This window comes from Enoplosus armatus, chromosome 7 (genome assembly GCF_043641665.1).
Source record: "Enoplosus armatus isolate fEnoArm2 chromosome 7, fEnoArm2.hap1, whole genome shotgun sequence".
Lineage (NCBI taxonomy): Eukaryota > Metazoa > Chordata > Actinopteri > Centrarchiformes > Enoplosidae > Enoplosus > Enoplosus armatus.
Window position 1 is genome coordinate 3,794,419 of NC_092186.1, and position 18,339 is coordinate 3,812,757.

The 18,339-nt window shown below is 38.6% G+C and overlaps 1 protein-coding gene and 1 non-coding gene across 14 annotated transcripts in view; one reads left to right on the forward strand and one right to left on the reverse strand.

Annotated features, from left to right (window-relative positions):
• The window catches only part of nlgn1 (neuroligin 1), a 263,428-nt gene that overhangs the window by 49,038 nt on the left and 196,051 nt on the right, over positions 1-18,339 (forward strand). Inside the window, exon 3 of one of the 13 annotated variants that reach the window (XM_070909598.1) lies at positions 13,087-13,095. The exons of 10 other annotated variants lie outside the window; for them this stretch is intronic. In XM_070909598.1, the coding sequence (XP_070765699.1) occupies positions 13,087-13,095 (9 nt within the window). Of the gene's footprint in view, positions 1-5,512; positions 5,550-13,086; positions 13,096-16,143; positions 16,183-18,339 lie in introns of all 13 variants that reach the window. 2 more of the 13 variants (XM_070909600.1, XM_070909602.1) reach the window with 2 other exon arrangements.
• trnat-ugu (transfer RNA threonine (anticodon UGU)) lies at positions 10,427-10,499 on the reverse strand. The gene has a single exon. It is a non-coding gene; the product is annotated as a tRNA-Thr (tRNA).

Consider the following 18,339-nt stretch of genomic DNA (forward strand, 5'->3'; position numbering starts at 1 on the left):
GCGATTCCCTGAAGACCCATAGAGCTCTTATCTACATTTGACTTTGAAACTGATTTCTCTTTTTTGTTTGCTTCTCAAGGAACATGTGATATTTCTCCACACTATGTTATTTAGTTTAATATTTCCAAAGTTTGTTTCTGAAGATACACTTTTACCCAAAGTTGGAGTACAGCTAATTGCCAACTTCAATAATTTATGCTCAAGTACTGAATTGCTCAAAAATGTAACATGTACTGTCTATGTGTAACAGTCACATCAGATATTTTGAGAAACAGCCAATTTAGCCCAATGACATTTTGGTTTAGTCTGGTTATTCTACTTTGACACCAAATGTACAAGTGCGACTGCCCTGATTTTCCACCAGGTAACTGGGACAAAGTTCAAATAAATGAAACTTTAATCCTCAAACACACTGAACTCAACAACACATGCCCAGTGACATTTTGTCACTGACAGGAGGCAGTTAATTTCAAGCTAATTTCACTGCAGGAAAATGGACAAGAAGTGAATGTTGTGCGTCCCTGAAATCCAGAGATATCCTTACTTATCACCTTGCTACATTAAGGGCACACTACTTACTGAATTGGCACTGAGTGTTGGATGCATGGCAGAAAATACCAGAGAATAGGCATGTCAGACTAGCCGAATTTGTTTTGTGTGTGATATATTCTGATTCTGATGTCTGTAGCATCTTACTCTGCTTTGTAGGATGCGTATCTCTCTAACTATTTGTGCTAGGGTTCTTTTTGTGAAAATCAGGTTAGAGTCAAGACGGGAAAGGGAAGAAGATGTGAGCATAGTCGTGGCAGACTCAATAAAGCAGTCCTCAGCAGCAGAACTCTTGATTCCGGAGATGGAAATCATGAATTACTTTGCTGATTCAAACCTTTTGTTTGGCTCAAAGATTTGTAGTCACTGACTATGTACTTGTTCACTTTTGTCCTAAGCAAAGTGATCACATCACCTTCAAATACACTTCAGTACATAAAACAGCAAATTAAATTAGCCCATAGTGCCATGATGTTCCACACTAATTCACACTGTCTTCAGTTCAGTTGTATGTTCAGTCCGTTGCTGGTGTTACGTTCAGTTCAGTACAAAACTAGGGCTGCACAGCCACTGTTTATAAGGTTTATAGCTCAGCAACTACTTGCTAAATAGTTATCACATCATGATTGTTTATGTGGCTTTTGTAGTCTTTTAAGTTTAATAAGATTTTAAAGAGGATGCAACGCACTGTGTATCACGGCTGAGGTAAGTCCTCTCAGTCAACAGTGAGCAGCTCCAATGCTAAAAGCTACTGACTCCTTCAGTGAAAATGGGGATTTGGTCAGTTCAGTCTGAAGATCTGGTGTTAAAGATTTGTTTGTACATGGACTGAACCATGCATGTACAGTATGGGATCATTTATGATCAGAGTCAGAATCAGTAATACTTTATTGATCCCCGGGGGGAAATTACACATATTACACATGGTGGTCATATGGTCGTGCATCTCAGCCAGAAATATTGAGTATAGATGTGAATGTTGCTCCAACAGGTGGATCGGGGTCCAGAAGCATAGCAGGCATGCTGTTTATTGAGCTGTAAGAGCTTGTGAGGCTTTTATGTAGTTGCTTGCTGCCAACTTTGTTAAAGTGAGGTCATGTTTATAATGCAGAACTTTACACTGATGCTGTACCATGAGGAATACAATATGTTAATGTTGTCTGTAGGCTATAGTGAAATACCGTAGACTGTTTATGATAAGCCTGGTCCATGTAGGAGAGGCAGAGCTGTGCTCCCTCTTTGCATTTCTAACATGCTCCAAGCATTTGGTTGCATGAATGATAGAGATTACTATTTCCTGCAATTACACATTGGACGTTTCTCTGAAAGACTTTTTTTCTCTTTTCTTTTTGTGGTTTTCATTGAAGCTAGATGTCTTTCAGTGAATGTTCAATCACTGAAGAGTTTTATTACAGGTATAGCAGTAACACTCTTTGTCCAGATATTGTGGTATTGTTTTTACTAACTGCTTAGTTCTTTTGTTAATCCTTTTTAAACCATTAATGTGTCATGCATCTATTCCTGTGTAACAAAGGAGTCTTCCATGGAAAAAACAAATAGGCACTAAACCTGCCAGCAGTTCAGTCTATATTTTCAGTGCTAACATACATCAGTAAGGTTATTGATTATAATTATATATTATTGTTGCTCCACAGCGATGGTAAGTATTCATGACAAAACACACTCTTGACAGGGATCAGGCTGATAGCTGACAGTGTACATGGTTTATTCCATAGTACACTGCTGCACTGCTAACTTCAGGGCCAGACTGGGATAATAATTCAGGCCAGAAACCCAGGCCAATATCCACACATTCAACCATGTATACTGTAACATTTTTGTTGAAATACTTTTTTGTTTACTTTTTATGCCAATAACATATCTTTTAGTTGTAGTACTACACACAAAATTGCTTTAAAAAGCTAGTTAAAAACTACCATAATTAATAATATATATATATATATATAAGCTGATTGGGGCCTGACACAAACAGGAGTTTTCCCAGTCCCCCCGATGCCCAGTTTGGGCTAGCATGGCTGTACATCACTGGAGATTTCACCACCGATCCTTCTGATGCCTGCAGTCGGTCCATCTAAAGCCTTTCAAACAAGTGCCAACCTCCCTTCTTCTTCCAAGGCTCCGTCTCTTGGCCTGTCTCTCTTTATTTTGCTGTCTCACCCTTTACCCATACCCCTTCCTTCACTTTTCCTCTCTTTTTATCATCTCCTTTTCTGTTTATTTTTTCTCCTCTTATAACTCCCTTTCTCTTCTTTCTTTTTTCAGCCCTTATCTTCCCTTGTAATGCTATTTTTTTTGTATTCTTTCCTTTCCCTTCGGTTCTGTTTCATGTATCTTCCATCTCGTCTCCTCTTCTCTTGTATTGTCTTTCACTCTCCCCTCTCTTTTGTCTTTCTCCATCCTTGCGCCTTTCTGTCCTTCTTTTTAAGCAATATAATGCGCTTAATTCCCAACAACTGTGTGATAAAATTGCAACAATTACGGGTAATTTTAACTAATTTAGTACAGACAACATGTACCACTTGTGCTGTTGCCAGAGCCCCTCAACATCTTTTATCTTTCATTTTTAAGCAGATGAAAAACATGCTTTAGCTATGATCACTTAAATGTAAACTGAGGATTCCTCATTCTTTATAAAGTCTTTTGACATGCATTGTGGAGTCCCACAGGGATCAATACTTGGACCTCTTCTATAGAATTTACATACATCTTGTGTTTACTATTATAAGTAAACACAAGAACTGCTGCCATAGTTGGGACAGGCAGCTCATGTGGATGTTTGACGTTTTTTTCACTATTTATATTGACATGATGTCCACATTTTACTGATGCCTTTCTTAATTTAACAATGTCTTTCTTAATTTAAAGACATGCAGTTTATTACACATCTACAGAATGGCTTTGATTTAAAGAGACCCAAGGTCGCATGAAACAAACTGTAAACACTAAAGCAGAGGAGTAGTTGTGAGATGGACTAGGATAAAAGACACTGCAGCAAAGGGAAACACATTCTAAACCATTCAAATGTTAATTAATTCATTTAATATTTAAAGACAGAACAATTAAATAGCATTATGAATTTGTACATAACATGATCATTCTAATACTTTTATTTAAATATATATTGCATCATTGTTTCATTGTTTTTATCCATGTGTCAGTTAGGTAATTGATAGAAACTCATGGGAAAGCCTATAATTATTCCACTGGCACACTTTAGCCTCCATATTTACTTGTTCACTATTTCCATCCTTCCAACACTCTAAGAAGAAGACATTTAATTTGCTGGTGTCACCCTAAAGGAATTGTGGGTTATAAACTCTTCAAACATCCTCTTCCAATGTGTCAAGCTGTCTGGTACAGCTTTTAAGACAAATTAGTGTTAAAATACAAAATGTCACTTTCCAGCTAATGGAATCAGCAAATATGAAGTTGTGTCAAGAAAGAAAAACACTGCACTCTAAGTTTGACTGGCTGAGGGCAGTATGAATATTAAACAAACACCATTCTGTCACGAAAATGCAATAATGATGTGATGTTCTCTGTATAAGTTATACATTTAGGTAAATATACTGTGTGATGTATGTCAGTGTTACATTGTTTATGACATCAGTGACTGGCTTCTGGTGTGTGGCTTTGGAAGATTCAGGAGAGTTGTTCATGGCCGCTAATACTGATGCGCCCGTGTGTGTGTGTGTGTGTTCGTGCGTGCAGACGGGTGTGTGTGTGTGTGTGTGTTCGTGCGTGCAGACGTGTGTGTGTGCGTGTGTGTGTGTGTGTGTGTGTGTGTGTGTGTGTGTGTGTGTTTGTGCGTGCAGACGTGTGTGTGTGTGTGTGTGTGTGTGTGTGTGTTCGTGCGTGCAGACGTGTGTGTGTGCGTGTGTGTGTGTGTGTGTGTTCGTGCGTGCAGACGTGTGTGTGCCACACCGCTGTGGCAGCAGGGACTCAGCATTCCAATGCACGACACGTCCCAGATTTACCCTCTGCTCTGTTGCCGTGGTGACTGAGTCACTAAGAAGGAGTGTGTGACTGTCGGGTGGGGTCAGACAAGGGCCCTTGTTACTTAAAGATGATAGACACCCCCCCCCCATCTCTCTCCCTTTTTCTTGTGTCTCATTTTCATCTCCTCTTTAACGCCTTCCATTTTTCCTCCTTGCTCCAACCATCCACTCCTTCCTTTTATCATTTTCCCTTTTTTCTAAAACTCAAACCTATTGCGGCTTGTCCTTTCCTTCCCTTCACAGTTTTTTAGCACTCAGAACACTGATTAGTTAGTGCAACGTATCATGTATCCGTGGCCATACCATTGATCCCAACCTATCAGCATTATTGTCTGCCTAAAGGCTTGTGATGACAAATTATTATCATTTATTATAAGACAATATAATTAGTCTCTTTCAGCCTCTCACTTTGTCAGCCTACCTCTCCATATTGGACGTTTCTGACAAAGTGAGAGGCTGAATAACATAAGACATGCTTAATAGCATGGATGAAGCGTAATACACTGCTTAGTGCTTTATTAAAGGTTTAGATTAGGGGCTGGAGAAAAGAGAGTTGTGCTCTAAATCCTGGAGCCTTGGAAGGCTTAAGGTGTGATGGGAGAGGTATGAAAAGCGTGCAAGTCTGTGTGCGTGTGAGATAGAGAGCGAGAGCAAGATAAGATGCCAAAAATAGGATGGACAGAGCAGAGACAGATATTTTGAGAGAGATAGTCTTGGTGAAGATTAGTATTTAATAGGAATTTGAGCTTCCTTTAATCGTCTCTGTCTCTTGTATTTTGCTCTGTCTGTGAGTGTGTGTGGTCTGATGAAATACCCTCATTAAGACGCAGTGCTGACCAGAAACACCCTTTTCAATCACAACAGTGGTAAATGTACTATGGACAAGTTTTTTTACTTTAGGCTGGTGATGATTTGAAGAGCTGTTTATGTCATATTGCGTTAAGGCATAATAATTAAGGTAAAGCTTTTAGCCATAGCGCCGTGGCTGTATGGATGGCAATGTTGGTCTGTCAACAATTACTATTGGATGGATTGCCATATATAGATATTTATGGTACCTCAAGGATGAAGCCGACTGGCTTTGGTGATCCCTGGAATGTGCCTTTAGCATCACCAGCAGGTCAAATATCATGACATCAATGAAATAGATTGGCTCAAAAATGTGTACAGACATTTCTGGTCCCCAGACGAAAATCCTAATGGATGGAACAACTGTTGGATGGAGTACCATACAGTTTGGCGCAGACTTTCATGGTCTTTATGAACTTTGGTGACCCCCTGAGTTTGTATCTAACACTATCATTAGGTCAAAATTTTAAATTGAATTGTGCAGTACTTTGGTTTATCTATCTAAAATTTAGAGTTTCTTTGAAAAGAGCAGTACAGCCTTACAGAGCCACTAGTGTGGCTGTAGACTCTTTGTTTCGTTTCCATTGGAATACACATTCTACCCTAAACAGTGTGCAGTAGTTATACACGTTTCCCATTATTCCCACATTACATGCACAACTAAGAACAGAAATAAACACCTCGTACTGAGCATGCAGCGGCACCACCTATATAAATACACAGAAGTACTCTCCACATCAGTAAACCCACAACACCTTCGTCAGCAGGAAGAGATATCGAACATAAAACAATTGCGCAAACAAATCTGAGTTAATGATCAAATATACACATTAACTGACAATGGATTTGACACGGTGAGAACATTTGGACACAGTGGAGAGATGACGGGGCATCTTGTCTATAATTAGACTGGAATTGTCAGCCTAACAAAGTGAGTGAATAAAGGCAACACTGTTAAAGGTTGACATAATAAGGCTATTAGGATCAGCCAATCTGCCTTTTCTCCCTTTTTTTCATTCCACTGATTATTATGCCACTGTAGATGGAATGGAGATGAGATGGGAGAGTGTGCAGACATTCACTAAGTTTGACATTGCCCTTCAGTTCCACAGGGAGGAAGCCTTAAATTAAGTTGCCTGAGATTCTGCCTTTCTGTCTGAGGAGAGGTCAAGGAGCTTATTCACCAGAGAAATCCTTTGCATGCCTGTTGAGCTATGAAAGAGGGACCAAGTCAAATTGTTTCAGAGGAGAGGGAGGGAAAAAAAGAGACAGGAGGAGTAACAGGCATATTACTTGTCATACAAATACACTATCTCATAAGTAGCTGCAGCTACATATGTATAAGAACAATTTTAAACAAATATCTGATTCCAAGTATGCATCTCTCTCTTCCTTGGTAGCTTTTTCTCTCATCCACATTCACTTCAGTTGCATCTTTACTACTGATTACATTCATACATGCATCACTCACTGTCCTGGGTGCCATCAACATACACATTTGTTTTGCACACCTCTAAATTTATGCGTGGACATTGCTTCGTTGGTCGGTCCGGTTACTGGTCTGACACCTTTGGCAAAGATTCATATACAGTATGTTGCAAACTCAGTTCTGGGTGAGCCGCAATCTGGGTTATTTATAAAATGTATATATTATAACTTTTGAGTCTTGGTACAATTAACTGTTTTTAGCACCATGCAATGCTGTTTGGTGCCATCTTGCTCTTAAGATGATACTTAAGGTTGTCACTTTATTAGAGCACCATTTATATTCAATATTGCTAATCAGGATTTTCCTGATATGTCACTGTGGTTAAGAGAAAGAGAAGAAGACATGGGATGTAGTAATCTAGGATCTAGTAATGTTGGTTATCCATACAGTTCTCATGCACAGCGTATGATCTTACCATAGCCCATAACCCATAGAGTGTGGGCTCATTGAGATGGCTTCCATGGCAACAGCAAAATTACCTGTAGGACTCAGTGTGTGTGTGTGTGTGTGTGTGTGTGTGAGGGAGTGAGAGAGAGTAATGAGCTGTTCAGATCTGTCAGGGACCCAGAATGTACACCACCTCAGCCAACACACTCTGAGACCTCAAATGAAAGCTTCTCCTCCATTTCTTCATCTCTCTAGCCACTCTTCTTAATCTCTTCTTCATCTGAATTTGTATCCACTCAATTCATATTATATATAATATATATTTTTCTGTTAATTACACAACAATACGTTGATTTTAATATGTATGTTTTTTGGAATTCTCTGTCATTGCTTTTGACACATGCTGAGTACATTTGACAATCCACTGTGTCTGACAACTGGATTTTAAGCCTAAAATATGTTAAAACTTCCTAAAGGTCTCATTTTGTAGTCATACAATACCTACTAATTAATTATTACGGGACAGAGTTGATTAATACAATATATGTCATATGCAAAATACAGTTGGGCCAAAGGTCCCTTAACAATTAGTTTTCTGGTGTCATTTTTCTTATTCTACCTTTTTATAGTTTCAGATCTTTATTAGCTGTGTTCAGAAACAGGCTACACTATTTCCTTTTAAAGTGGTCTGTAATTTAATTCCAGGCTGCAGTAAAAGCAGCTTTAGCAAGCTTAAATTTGGCTTTCTAAAACCTGCTGCAGATACCCCCGAAAGCCCTTGTACAGACCCCTCATCTCACTTTGTGCGATGGTCTAATGTTGCCCTGAGTTTGAGATATCAAGCAAATAGCTTACTGCAGCAGATGCCCAGATGGGGGCACATAATTACAGACTTTGATAATTTACACTTTCATATTAAATCTTTGACTGAATGTTTCAGTTTAAATTGATACTTTACTGCTGACAGGTACAGCGGGGGATTTCTGCCATGGCAATAGTCCTAATGCAGGGTTTCTGACATGGCCTACTACTGTGGTGCTAATGCAGAATGAGTCATTTCCACCGTGTCAATTTGGTAGCACAAGCATCAAATACAATATAGATTATGAATGCTGAAGACAGTACACTTATTTAAGATGATATATACTATGATGACTGGGGCGGTGGTTATGTATGATAGAACTGGTCTGGGATTATGGAGATTTATTATTCCAGGCACATACTAAACTGGTCTCAGGGGTCCAGAACTCTACCTGGCTCCTGCAATCACCGTAACTCACATTAAAGCCACTGTGCGTGCATTTTTTATGATTGTAGATTATTCAGATGATTATTCTGATTCTATTATTCCAATGGCATACGATTTTGTTTCTGGAAAGATTTTATTGTAGAAAATGTGTGAAGCCTGTGTGTTGCTTTCAGGCTATTCTTTCTCAGTGTCCCAGGGTCCCAGTGCATTCACGTCATATGGAATGGGTGGTAGAGATGGGAAATGTTCAGCTCAAGGTTGTTGTACGGTTACAGATTTTGTTGAGTGAGATTTAAAGGTATTGATAATATAACAAAATGTTCATTAAATTTGGACTTTAGCTGAAGTGAGGCATCCATGTTTGCTTGATTTTGGCGCTTTGGTATTATGAAGCAAAATGACTGAAATATATGTTAGAGTTTTTTAGAGCAAAATTTAAGGGGCTGCCACCAACCTCTCTCTTCAACATTTATGACTACGAAGCGGAAACAATTACTTTTCTTAAATTACACAGTTACAGTGTATTTATCATGTTCATTAAGTACTCTTCAACTCTGTGTAGTAAAGAAGAATTCTCCTTCCTGTGTTTGAATAAAGTAAACTACATTTTAACAACAATACAATATGTAGAGAAGTAACTCTCCACATCAGTCACATGTTCTTTACATGTATGACAGTTCATGTGTGTTAAGCAAGGCTCGAGTCACTTGGGACACCCATAGAACCACCATACAACGGAGATCAATCGAGCCAGAGTGGCTTGCAGTCGATGTGTAGTGCGGTGCATTCTGCAACGATTTCCTGCCGACATTTTAATGTATCTATAGGACGGGTCGATGAGCACGCCGGGAAGAATTCTATATTTCTGCCTGATGAACTACTTAATCATCTCGGTGATGGTCGGCTGAGTGAGAAAAATCTATATCCATTTTACCTTTTGTCTTTCATTGGCCACTGCCTCTCAGGTCATCAAAAAATAGACAGGGAGGGAGCGGGGATGGTGGGTGAGAAAGTATAGCTTGACATACAGAACAAGTGAGAGACGATACAAGAGAATTAGATGTTGATCATAATTTACAGAGAAGAAAAATGCAGGTAACTTGGAAAATTCAACAATTCAAAATTCAACAAAATGTATCAATATGAATTAAATAATAGGTTCAGAAGTCCTTTGGCATCCATTTGCTGCTTGTCTGTAAATCTCTCAGTGGCTCAGGGCGAAAATGTCTGTTCCAGCCTCTTGAGTCTTCTGGTAGCGGTCTGCTGACTGTTCACAGAATCCAAACTAAACATGACAGAACAGTTCGAGGATATCGAAGACTTTTCCCAACTTTGACTCCCTTTGTTCTCCACCACCTTTGACTGAATCTTAAGCACTTAAAATGATCCATTGCGCTTTCATCTTCACCTATCAACAGTTTTATGTTGCATTTCCTTTTTGATAGTGTACAGTCCATTGCAAGAGTTAATGGTTGCTGTAATCCTCCACATACTTGGAAGTGATTCCTTCTACTGTAGCACGACTCTGCTGTAAAACATAGGTGACAAAAGCCACATCTTCCAATTAGTGTTAATGATGTCAGCTACAAACTTATCCTTTTTGTTTTTATTCCATCTTTAGTTGACTACAACTCTGGACATTTTGATCTTGTCTTAGTTAAAGAAAAACATGAACATTTCTGTTGTTTGTTTAGGCAAGACCAAGAATGAGCAATTTAATCAAACCGCTTTCAAAGAAGATTTCATCCAATTATTAATTTTAGGCTGAAAGAAGTGGTAAAGAATCAGCCACAAGGTTATATAAGAGAGTGTCTGGTCTGAAGTTACATCCAGAATCAGAATCACTTTCATTAATCCCCAGAGGGGGATTGTACAAGTATATGAAGGCCCCAGTGAGATTTGAACTCACGACCCCTGGTTTACAAGACCAGTGCTCTAACCCCTGAGCTATGGAGCCCTGCTGTAGGACAAAGAACATGTCGTCAAACGCATATTTATTTTGAACCAACATGACTCAACAAATGACAGAAAGCTGAAAAACAGCAGATTACTGAGTCTGTCCTCAACAATGTTGGAAAGGAATAGGAGGAAACACAAGCAGCCCAACATGACCATTCACAATTTTTGCGGTCTCTACGCAGTATCTCTGTAGCCGCCACAGCCCAGATGTGTAGTGACATTTTTGAGGAGGTGCATGTCAATTGTAATTGTATAATCCGGAGTGTGGCCATGTTGCCCTTCAAAAACCTGAGCTATTGTCAACATGATTAACCAGTAATGGCACAAAATTGTCTCTGATAATTCAGCATCAACTTCCCACATGTAATATGAACATGTAATCATCACTTGAAAAAAACAATAGTTTCAGAAATTACTCCATAATTACAGCCCAATGCTCTTTAAAGGAGCAGAGAAAGGTGAAGGTAAGAATGAGAACGCAAAATGTGAAACAGACGGCGAAAGACTGATTGGCTGTAAATGATTGTGCTTTATCTTTTGTCACTAATTAGGGTTTCTCTGGGTAATTTGCTTGCCTATTAAACCACCTTTTGGGAGCTGGACGGAAGCCCTGCATTTTGAAGGCCATCGATTTCTCAGAAATTAGTCTTTTTGCGTCGACTAAAACAAACAGAGAGACAGGCACGTTCGGCGAAGCTTTCCATTTAGAGAGGTATTGCCATTGTCTGCTGTAACGCCACTTTGTCTCTCTCTGCTTCTCCCTGTAATCCCCTTCACTTCACTCTACCATGTCCTTGCCTTGTCGTTTTTCACTCCTGCAACTTCATTGTCTCGCTACCTTCCTCTCTAGTCTTTTTCTCCTCACTTCACTTTCTTTATCATTCTGTCTCGCTTCTTCTCCGTCACTTTCTCACTCTCACACACCTCTCACTCTCGTCTTCCGGAGCCAAATGTCTTTTTATCTGTCTCCACAGAGTTTGTCTGTTCAGGGACCGTTCAGAGTACATATTAGTAAAGGGACAAGACAAACACCAAACTGCCTGGAAATGGAGCTAGCAGGGGAAACAATGTCACAGTTATTTTACTGTTTTGTGTCGTTTTGTGTGCTCTTGCTCTTATTCTTACAGTTTTTTTCTCTTTATCTTTGCCTCTCACACAAATGTACATTATGTGGGGGGATTTGATAGCATGGGAAGCTGTTTCTCCAGGAAAAAAGTCTGTTTTGTAGGTGAATGTAAAATGGACTGACCTACCAGGTCTCAGTGTTCCTGCCTTTTTATGTACCAAACTTCTCCACTTTCATCACATAAATTGTCTTTTCTCCTTTAATTTATCTTACATTACATTTACTGCCATTTATGCATACATACATACTGTACATTTTGTACAACTTTATGTATTTAATCTATTAAATTTCAGATAGAAATATTGTACTTTTCACTCCACCACAGTACATATGTCTGATAAATGTAGATATGATTTGATAGAGAAAAAATATATAATCTGGCCGTATGATAAACTGATAAAATATGATGCCTTATATGTATATGTAGGTCAAATTAGCTCCACTTGGACTTGCTTTGACATTAAAATGCTAACCATACGTAAATGCATCAATAATGTAACACTCAGAAAGGGCCTATTCTTTAAGTGCATGTTAATGCTAATAACTCTTTCTCAATGTCCAATTGAAATCACTCAGTCATCTGTAGTCAAAAATTATTTGAACATGTTTTTTGAGTGGATAGTTCGTAGTTTCTTTTATTAAAAGGAAGAAAAGGAGCCTTTGGGGAAATATCAGGAATGCTCCTCTTTCTGTATCCGTCGGCTGGAGGGCCGTGTTGGTGTCTGTGTTTGATTGACAGCAGCTGGCAGGCTGCAACAGTGTTGGTGTCTCACCGTAGGGAACTAGAGACAAAGTAAACCAACTTGCACTGTTGTAGCTGTGTGCACATTTATGCCCTCAGAGTTTCAGGTAGCTTGCCAACCAACTGATCAATCAGATTTCTCAAACATGATCTGTTTAAGGCTCTTTAGTGGCAGAAAGTCATAATTCACCCTGTTAGCCTGTCTGAGTGTTTTTTCATTCCGCTGAAGTAGTAGTGCGTTTTCAGGTTACATAAGCAGCATTACAATCATATTTCTATAGAACTGAGAGCCGGTTACGTCGCTACTCCTCCCCCTTCTCTGTCCCAACTTTCTTTGTTGTGCTCTTTGAAGATCCAAGGTGATTCATCATGCTATGGTTTAGCAGTTATTTGACTGGCTGCGGGGGGGGGGGGGTTGCACAAGGACTTACTTGACACTGTAATTGCAGTATGGTGTCCTGAACTGAAATGATGTGGTGTTGTTTAAATGATGATTGATTGGAATGAAGAGAAAATCTTTTAACTTCTTTTACCTTAGCTTTGGCCACAAGATTATATGTAATATTACATCTCTGCATGCTTTACATAAAGAATTTGAACTTGTTTCTGATTGTGATAATTAGAATAATGATAGAAATCAGATTTATAATTTGCAAATGTATGATGCAAATTTAATGCTCAATTAAATTTAAAATTAATTCAGATTTTATTTTTTAGTTACTAACGGTTAAAACAGACAACATTTATTTGGAGGAATCAACATAACTAAATACAAAGTAAAAGTAGTAAACTTTTTTTCATTAGTCAAATTACAGAATACATTTATTTAAAGTCACAAACAAAGGGGGGGGGGGGGGGGTGCAGGGTTGTTTTCATTTTGCTGATATTTTTGGCATAGCAGGAGAGGGTCTCTAATTTTTTCTCATCTCAAGTTCAGTGGCAGTCCAAGCAAATCTTTGAAAATGGAGAGTTTTCATATATACAGTATATACATATATATATATATATATATATATATATATATGACATACATGGAAGAGGATATTGTGGCCTTTTTCTAAGTTCTTTTTCTAGGTGTGTGCCTAAAGAAAGTATTAATAATGCCCAGGGCTTTGATTTTTCTATCAAATTTAGTATAATATTCAATCTCCTCCTCACCCCAAAACTGCAATAATTGGTGTTGGACAGCCCCTAAAATGACCTTAAGAATTAAGAAATTAAGAATTATTTTCTGAAATGGACTTATTTGATTAACATCAAACAAGTATTTTTTGCTAATGGCTGTTTAATATTTAAACTACTTAATTTACGGGGTAATCCCGTGGAGTCTACCACTGGTTGCAGTTCCTAGCAAGTAGTCAGTAATCTTGAAAGAGATTATATAATTGGAAAGTGTTATTTGATTGATTTGGGATTGTTGCTTCAAGTGGCGGTGCACATTGAGCCGCGGACCAGTTTAAAAGGAGGAGGAGATCAATTAGCCAGGCCTTCCTCCTGATGCTATTGACTGATATGCAAACAGAGGGCATTGATTGGGCTTCAGGCTGCGCTCAAGCATTTTCTACCCAAACTGCAAGGATGAACAGCACCGATCATTAGTCACAGAGAAGTCAGCCAGTGGCAGCCGGGAAGGAGGAAGCTGGATTAGACTGATTCATTGTTGATTGCTGATATTTGTCTTGGATTTACCTTTGAATCCAGTTAGTGCAGTCCACCTCTGATATGATGTGCATGAAGGGTCCTCCTTAACCACAGCTTGCTGATATGTTTATATATATGTTTCACAACAGATATCTGACTTGTGTGGTATGGCAGGAGTTTGTGTAAAACCTTCCTCACTCTGCCTTCAGGGAGCTGCTAACCTACCTAAAGGAAATTCATTATATTGGTTTCTAAAGGGAATTAGTGTCTCAATATGGTCTAAATGCTGTCTCCTCCGAGGCAAGCATTCATTTCTCTGTTAATTTATTGTGAAAGAAAAAAAAAAAACTTTGCATGGAAGTGGATAAATGTAAAGATACTTAATGTCAGCTTGAAATCTCCGCACAGCAGCGTTGACTGAAATATATCTGATCCGTTGACACACTTTGTCCTATCTGTGGATTGTTGAGGAGATAGTGCCGTGTTGCCAAGCCTTTGGTGCGTGTCTGAAGATAGATGAGAAAGATTTGTCATTCAGCCAGTGCACCTATAATTACACAGAGGAATTATGGCTGCACACTGAAATTACTGACTGAATAATAAGCAGAATTGTGGACACTTAGATTCATTTCACAGGTGCTTCACACTTCACCAACAGCTAATTGGGTGTGGGACACAGTTTTTTGAACAAAGCATTGGCTTTGAACACATCACTTGAGTTAAGATGTCTTTAGAAGGTGTCCATGGGTGGGAGCTGATAGGGAGGGACAACACGATTTCCATTATCCCTTATAGCTGGAGTAAAAACACTTACTGATTAAAGGCATCTTCAACCAGGGTCCACCCACACAAGCGTTTTCACCAATTTTGCCTTTTCTAACCTCTTAACTCATCAATGGAGATTGGCATCTCCTTCACTCTCCTGTTAATAGTGTTACACATATTATGTATACTTTATGTAACTTCACACATGCCGTGAAGTAACACTTTATGACTGGATTTGTTTTTCTGATCAAAAATCACAGTGACAGTAAAACAGACAGTGAAAAAGATCTTTTTGTGCAGTCGATTACACAGCAGCTCCGTGAATCAGTCAGCGTCGGTGGCAGATGCTGACTGACATGTTTGCCACTCAAGGGGGAGTGACTGACTTCTGTGTATACGATGACATCAAGTTCATGCTCTCTTCTATTTTTAAGACTCATTTAAAGGGTTACCATCACCATGACTACCAGGGTAGAAAACAATTTAAAAAACTAAAACTTTCTTATGTCAGACTTTTGTCAAGTCTTTGTGAAATACTGTATAGTTTTACTTTTGATTCAAATGAAACAGTCTGAGAAGGAAAAATCACTGGTGCTGCTCACAACTCACCTTATGATGAGGAGTTGTAAGTAGATCTTTCCTTTTGGTAACGTGTCACATGCAAAAAAAAAGAAGTTGGGAACGAGTATGAAGCATGATGTATCTACTGTTGCTACGGTTACCTGCAGTTCAGTATACTATATTTTACACAGTCATTTAGAGTGGTGGTTAAAAATAGTAAATAAGGAAATCTAGTTCAATTCAAAGTAGTAATAATAGTAATACAATAGCTCTGCAATACAGTAAATCCTTACTTCATGGTTAATAATAGTCAAAATATTACAAACACCAATGCAAAGTACCTACAGTAGATTTCACACCTCTCTAAAACAACATTAACATGGACATTATTACCATTATAAATTGTATTTATTGCAGCACTGTTTTATTAGACTGCATCTGTTTTAGCTAGGTGGGCTTATTAACATGTCATGTCTTGAAATCCATCAATTAATTAATAAAATTTAATTTTCCTTGTCCTCATCTGTTAGGTGCATTATAAAAGGTAAAAATGCAGAAACAATCACACACAATTTTTATGTTAAAACTATAACACTCTTTTAATGGAGCTATGGTAGTCACAGAAAGTCTCTATTTACAGGAATTATTTTCTTTTCACATACTTACACACACATGTCGTGCAGTTTTTTGAAGCTACTACACAGACCTGTAGAGGAATGTATCTGATTCCAGCTGCCAGTCTCCTGCTGTAACATGAATATCAAAGACGAAATGATGAGCAGTCGCTTGACTAAACAACCAATACAGCGGAGAACAATAAATCAACATTCAATCCCCCAAACTGTGGCAGTGTAGATAATAAAAGCAGCCAAACTTAATACAACACCTACTTTTTTTTTGTTGGTCCTTTCATGGTTCTTGTCTTTTTGTCATAACAAGAAAATATCTTCCTCCCTTTGACTTTATCTCTTCCAAAGCTATCTCTTCTCCTTTTCTGTCTGCCTTATTATTCCCCTTCCCTCCTCTCTCCCAACCCCACTTGTTTTAAAAATAAAGTGAGAAAGAAAAGGATGTAAAATGTTCCTCCAGGGTGTTTCCTGCTTTGCTTTGGTAATGTCTCCTGCTCCTGCTGTCAGGAAGTAAGTTTAGATTTTAGCTTCCAACAAGGGATGTTAGGGCAAGGTAACCCCCCCTACAAAGAACTTTTTACTCTTTTTATGATAGAAACAGAGTTAATTAATTCCAAAGACATGGGTAGAAAAGAAAAAAAAAGCTTGAAATATTATGTCATTGGTATATGGCGGACAGTAGAAACCTTACTACCATTTAATGCTGGAATTTGTAGATTGCACAGTTTTTAAGTTTTTTAGTTGAAGGATAAAGCTGGTGATATTCAAATGTTATTAACAACAGTTCTCATGAAAAGACCAAAATCAACACTTCTCTCAGTATTTTCAGACTTCTCTACCCTGCCTGTGGCTCTCAGCCCCAAGCTCATTGGTTCCTACTGAAGATGTAAATCTTTAGAACTGGGTCATTAAAATATACTTAAATTTTTTTAGAGGAGGCTAAATCATTTCCTATAACAGCTTGGCACTTGAGATTTTAGCAAATGTTTCTCAAACAGGTAAAAATAGAGCAGTTGTTGGGGACTATTTTCAGCCGCGGATTATTTATGTATTTACTCTAGCCATGTATGGATGTGGAATTTCTATATCCAAAATCTGCTGTACAGTATATTATGTTGCCGCACCATGCTAGATGGCTCACTGTGTCATGAAGGATTTGAGACCAAAATCTTTTTAATTACAAATATTTTTTGGGACCATGCACTTCAAACCCTATCCACTGTTATGACCCTCCCACCCCAACAATTTGACCCCAACCTACTCTGGTTTTCCTTTCCACTGCAAGCCAAATGACTTCCAAAGTCCTCACCTCCTACCCCAACCCCCCCAGCCAGTGCTGATTTAGAGAGCTAGAAAGAGCCGAGCCCGGGATGGATTGATGAAATATTGATGAAAAGCTAAGTGTGTGATTTGTAGCATGGCATCAAAGGCATCTGCTTCACTGGTGCAGTGAGGGAGAGAGGAGGGAAGAGGGGAAGGCGGAGATGGAGACACGAAAGATACATAGATGCATACCAACGTACACAGATGCATCGCGCAGATGACGAGAGGTTGACAAATTCAGTGTCACTGACAGTCTGATGATATCAGATCATATTGCAGTATGTAAGGAAATCTCTTTGAAACTATTTTTGTAATGATATCACAAAGATAATTCTCACCTGATCCCACAAAATTATGATATACTGTGTATTATACTGTGACAAAAATTGATTCATAACTAATTTGATGAGAATTACTCTTGTGCAATCCAATGTATATTGAATATATTGAAAGTATTAAGAGCTAGACCAGTCTATTATTCAACTAGTCCATAAATACATCAATGACAAATAGACGCTGGGGGTATCTTAAACTGAACTTTACAGGGTTTTCTCCCTCCCAGCACTGGTTAGCTTCCTCTCACAGTGGTTACAATGCATTCCTATATTGACCCATTTCACAGCAAAACAACATAGAAAGAAACTTCTTAGACCTCTTCTGTGGCATAATCCTCTTCTCCGCTGTCCATACGTAGAATGGTAGAACGTCCTATTCGCATCTTGGACTGCATATGTTAAAGTGCCCGCACCTTGATCTTCCACTGGTCACAACTATTTTATCCAAGCTCACTCATTGAAGACATTAGATGATATCTGTTTTTTTCATATCGTAATTTGATAACATTGGTATTGGTAAACAGCTGACATATGCATTCATTCATCCATGTGACCCAGCAGCAGCACAAGTGACTGAGTTAAAGACTGACTGACTGGACTGAAAGACCAAGACAAGAGCATACATTGCAGGATGAGTGCCCACTGCATAGGTATAAGCTTCTATCACAAATTTTAGAAATGTCAAAAAAGCCATGGCAGTATCAGCACATAACGTA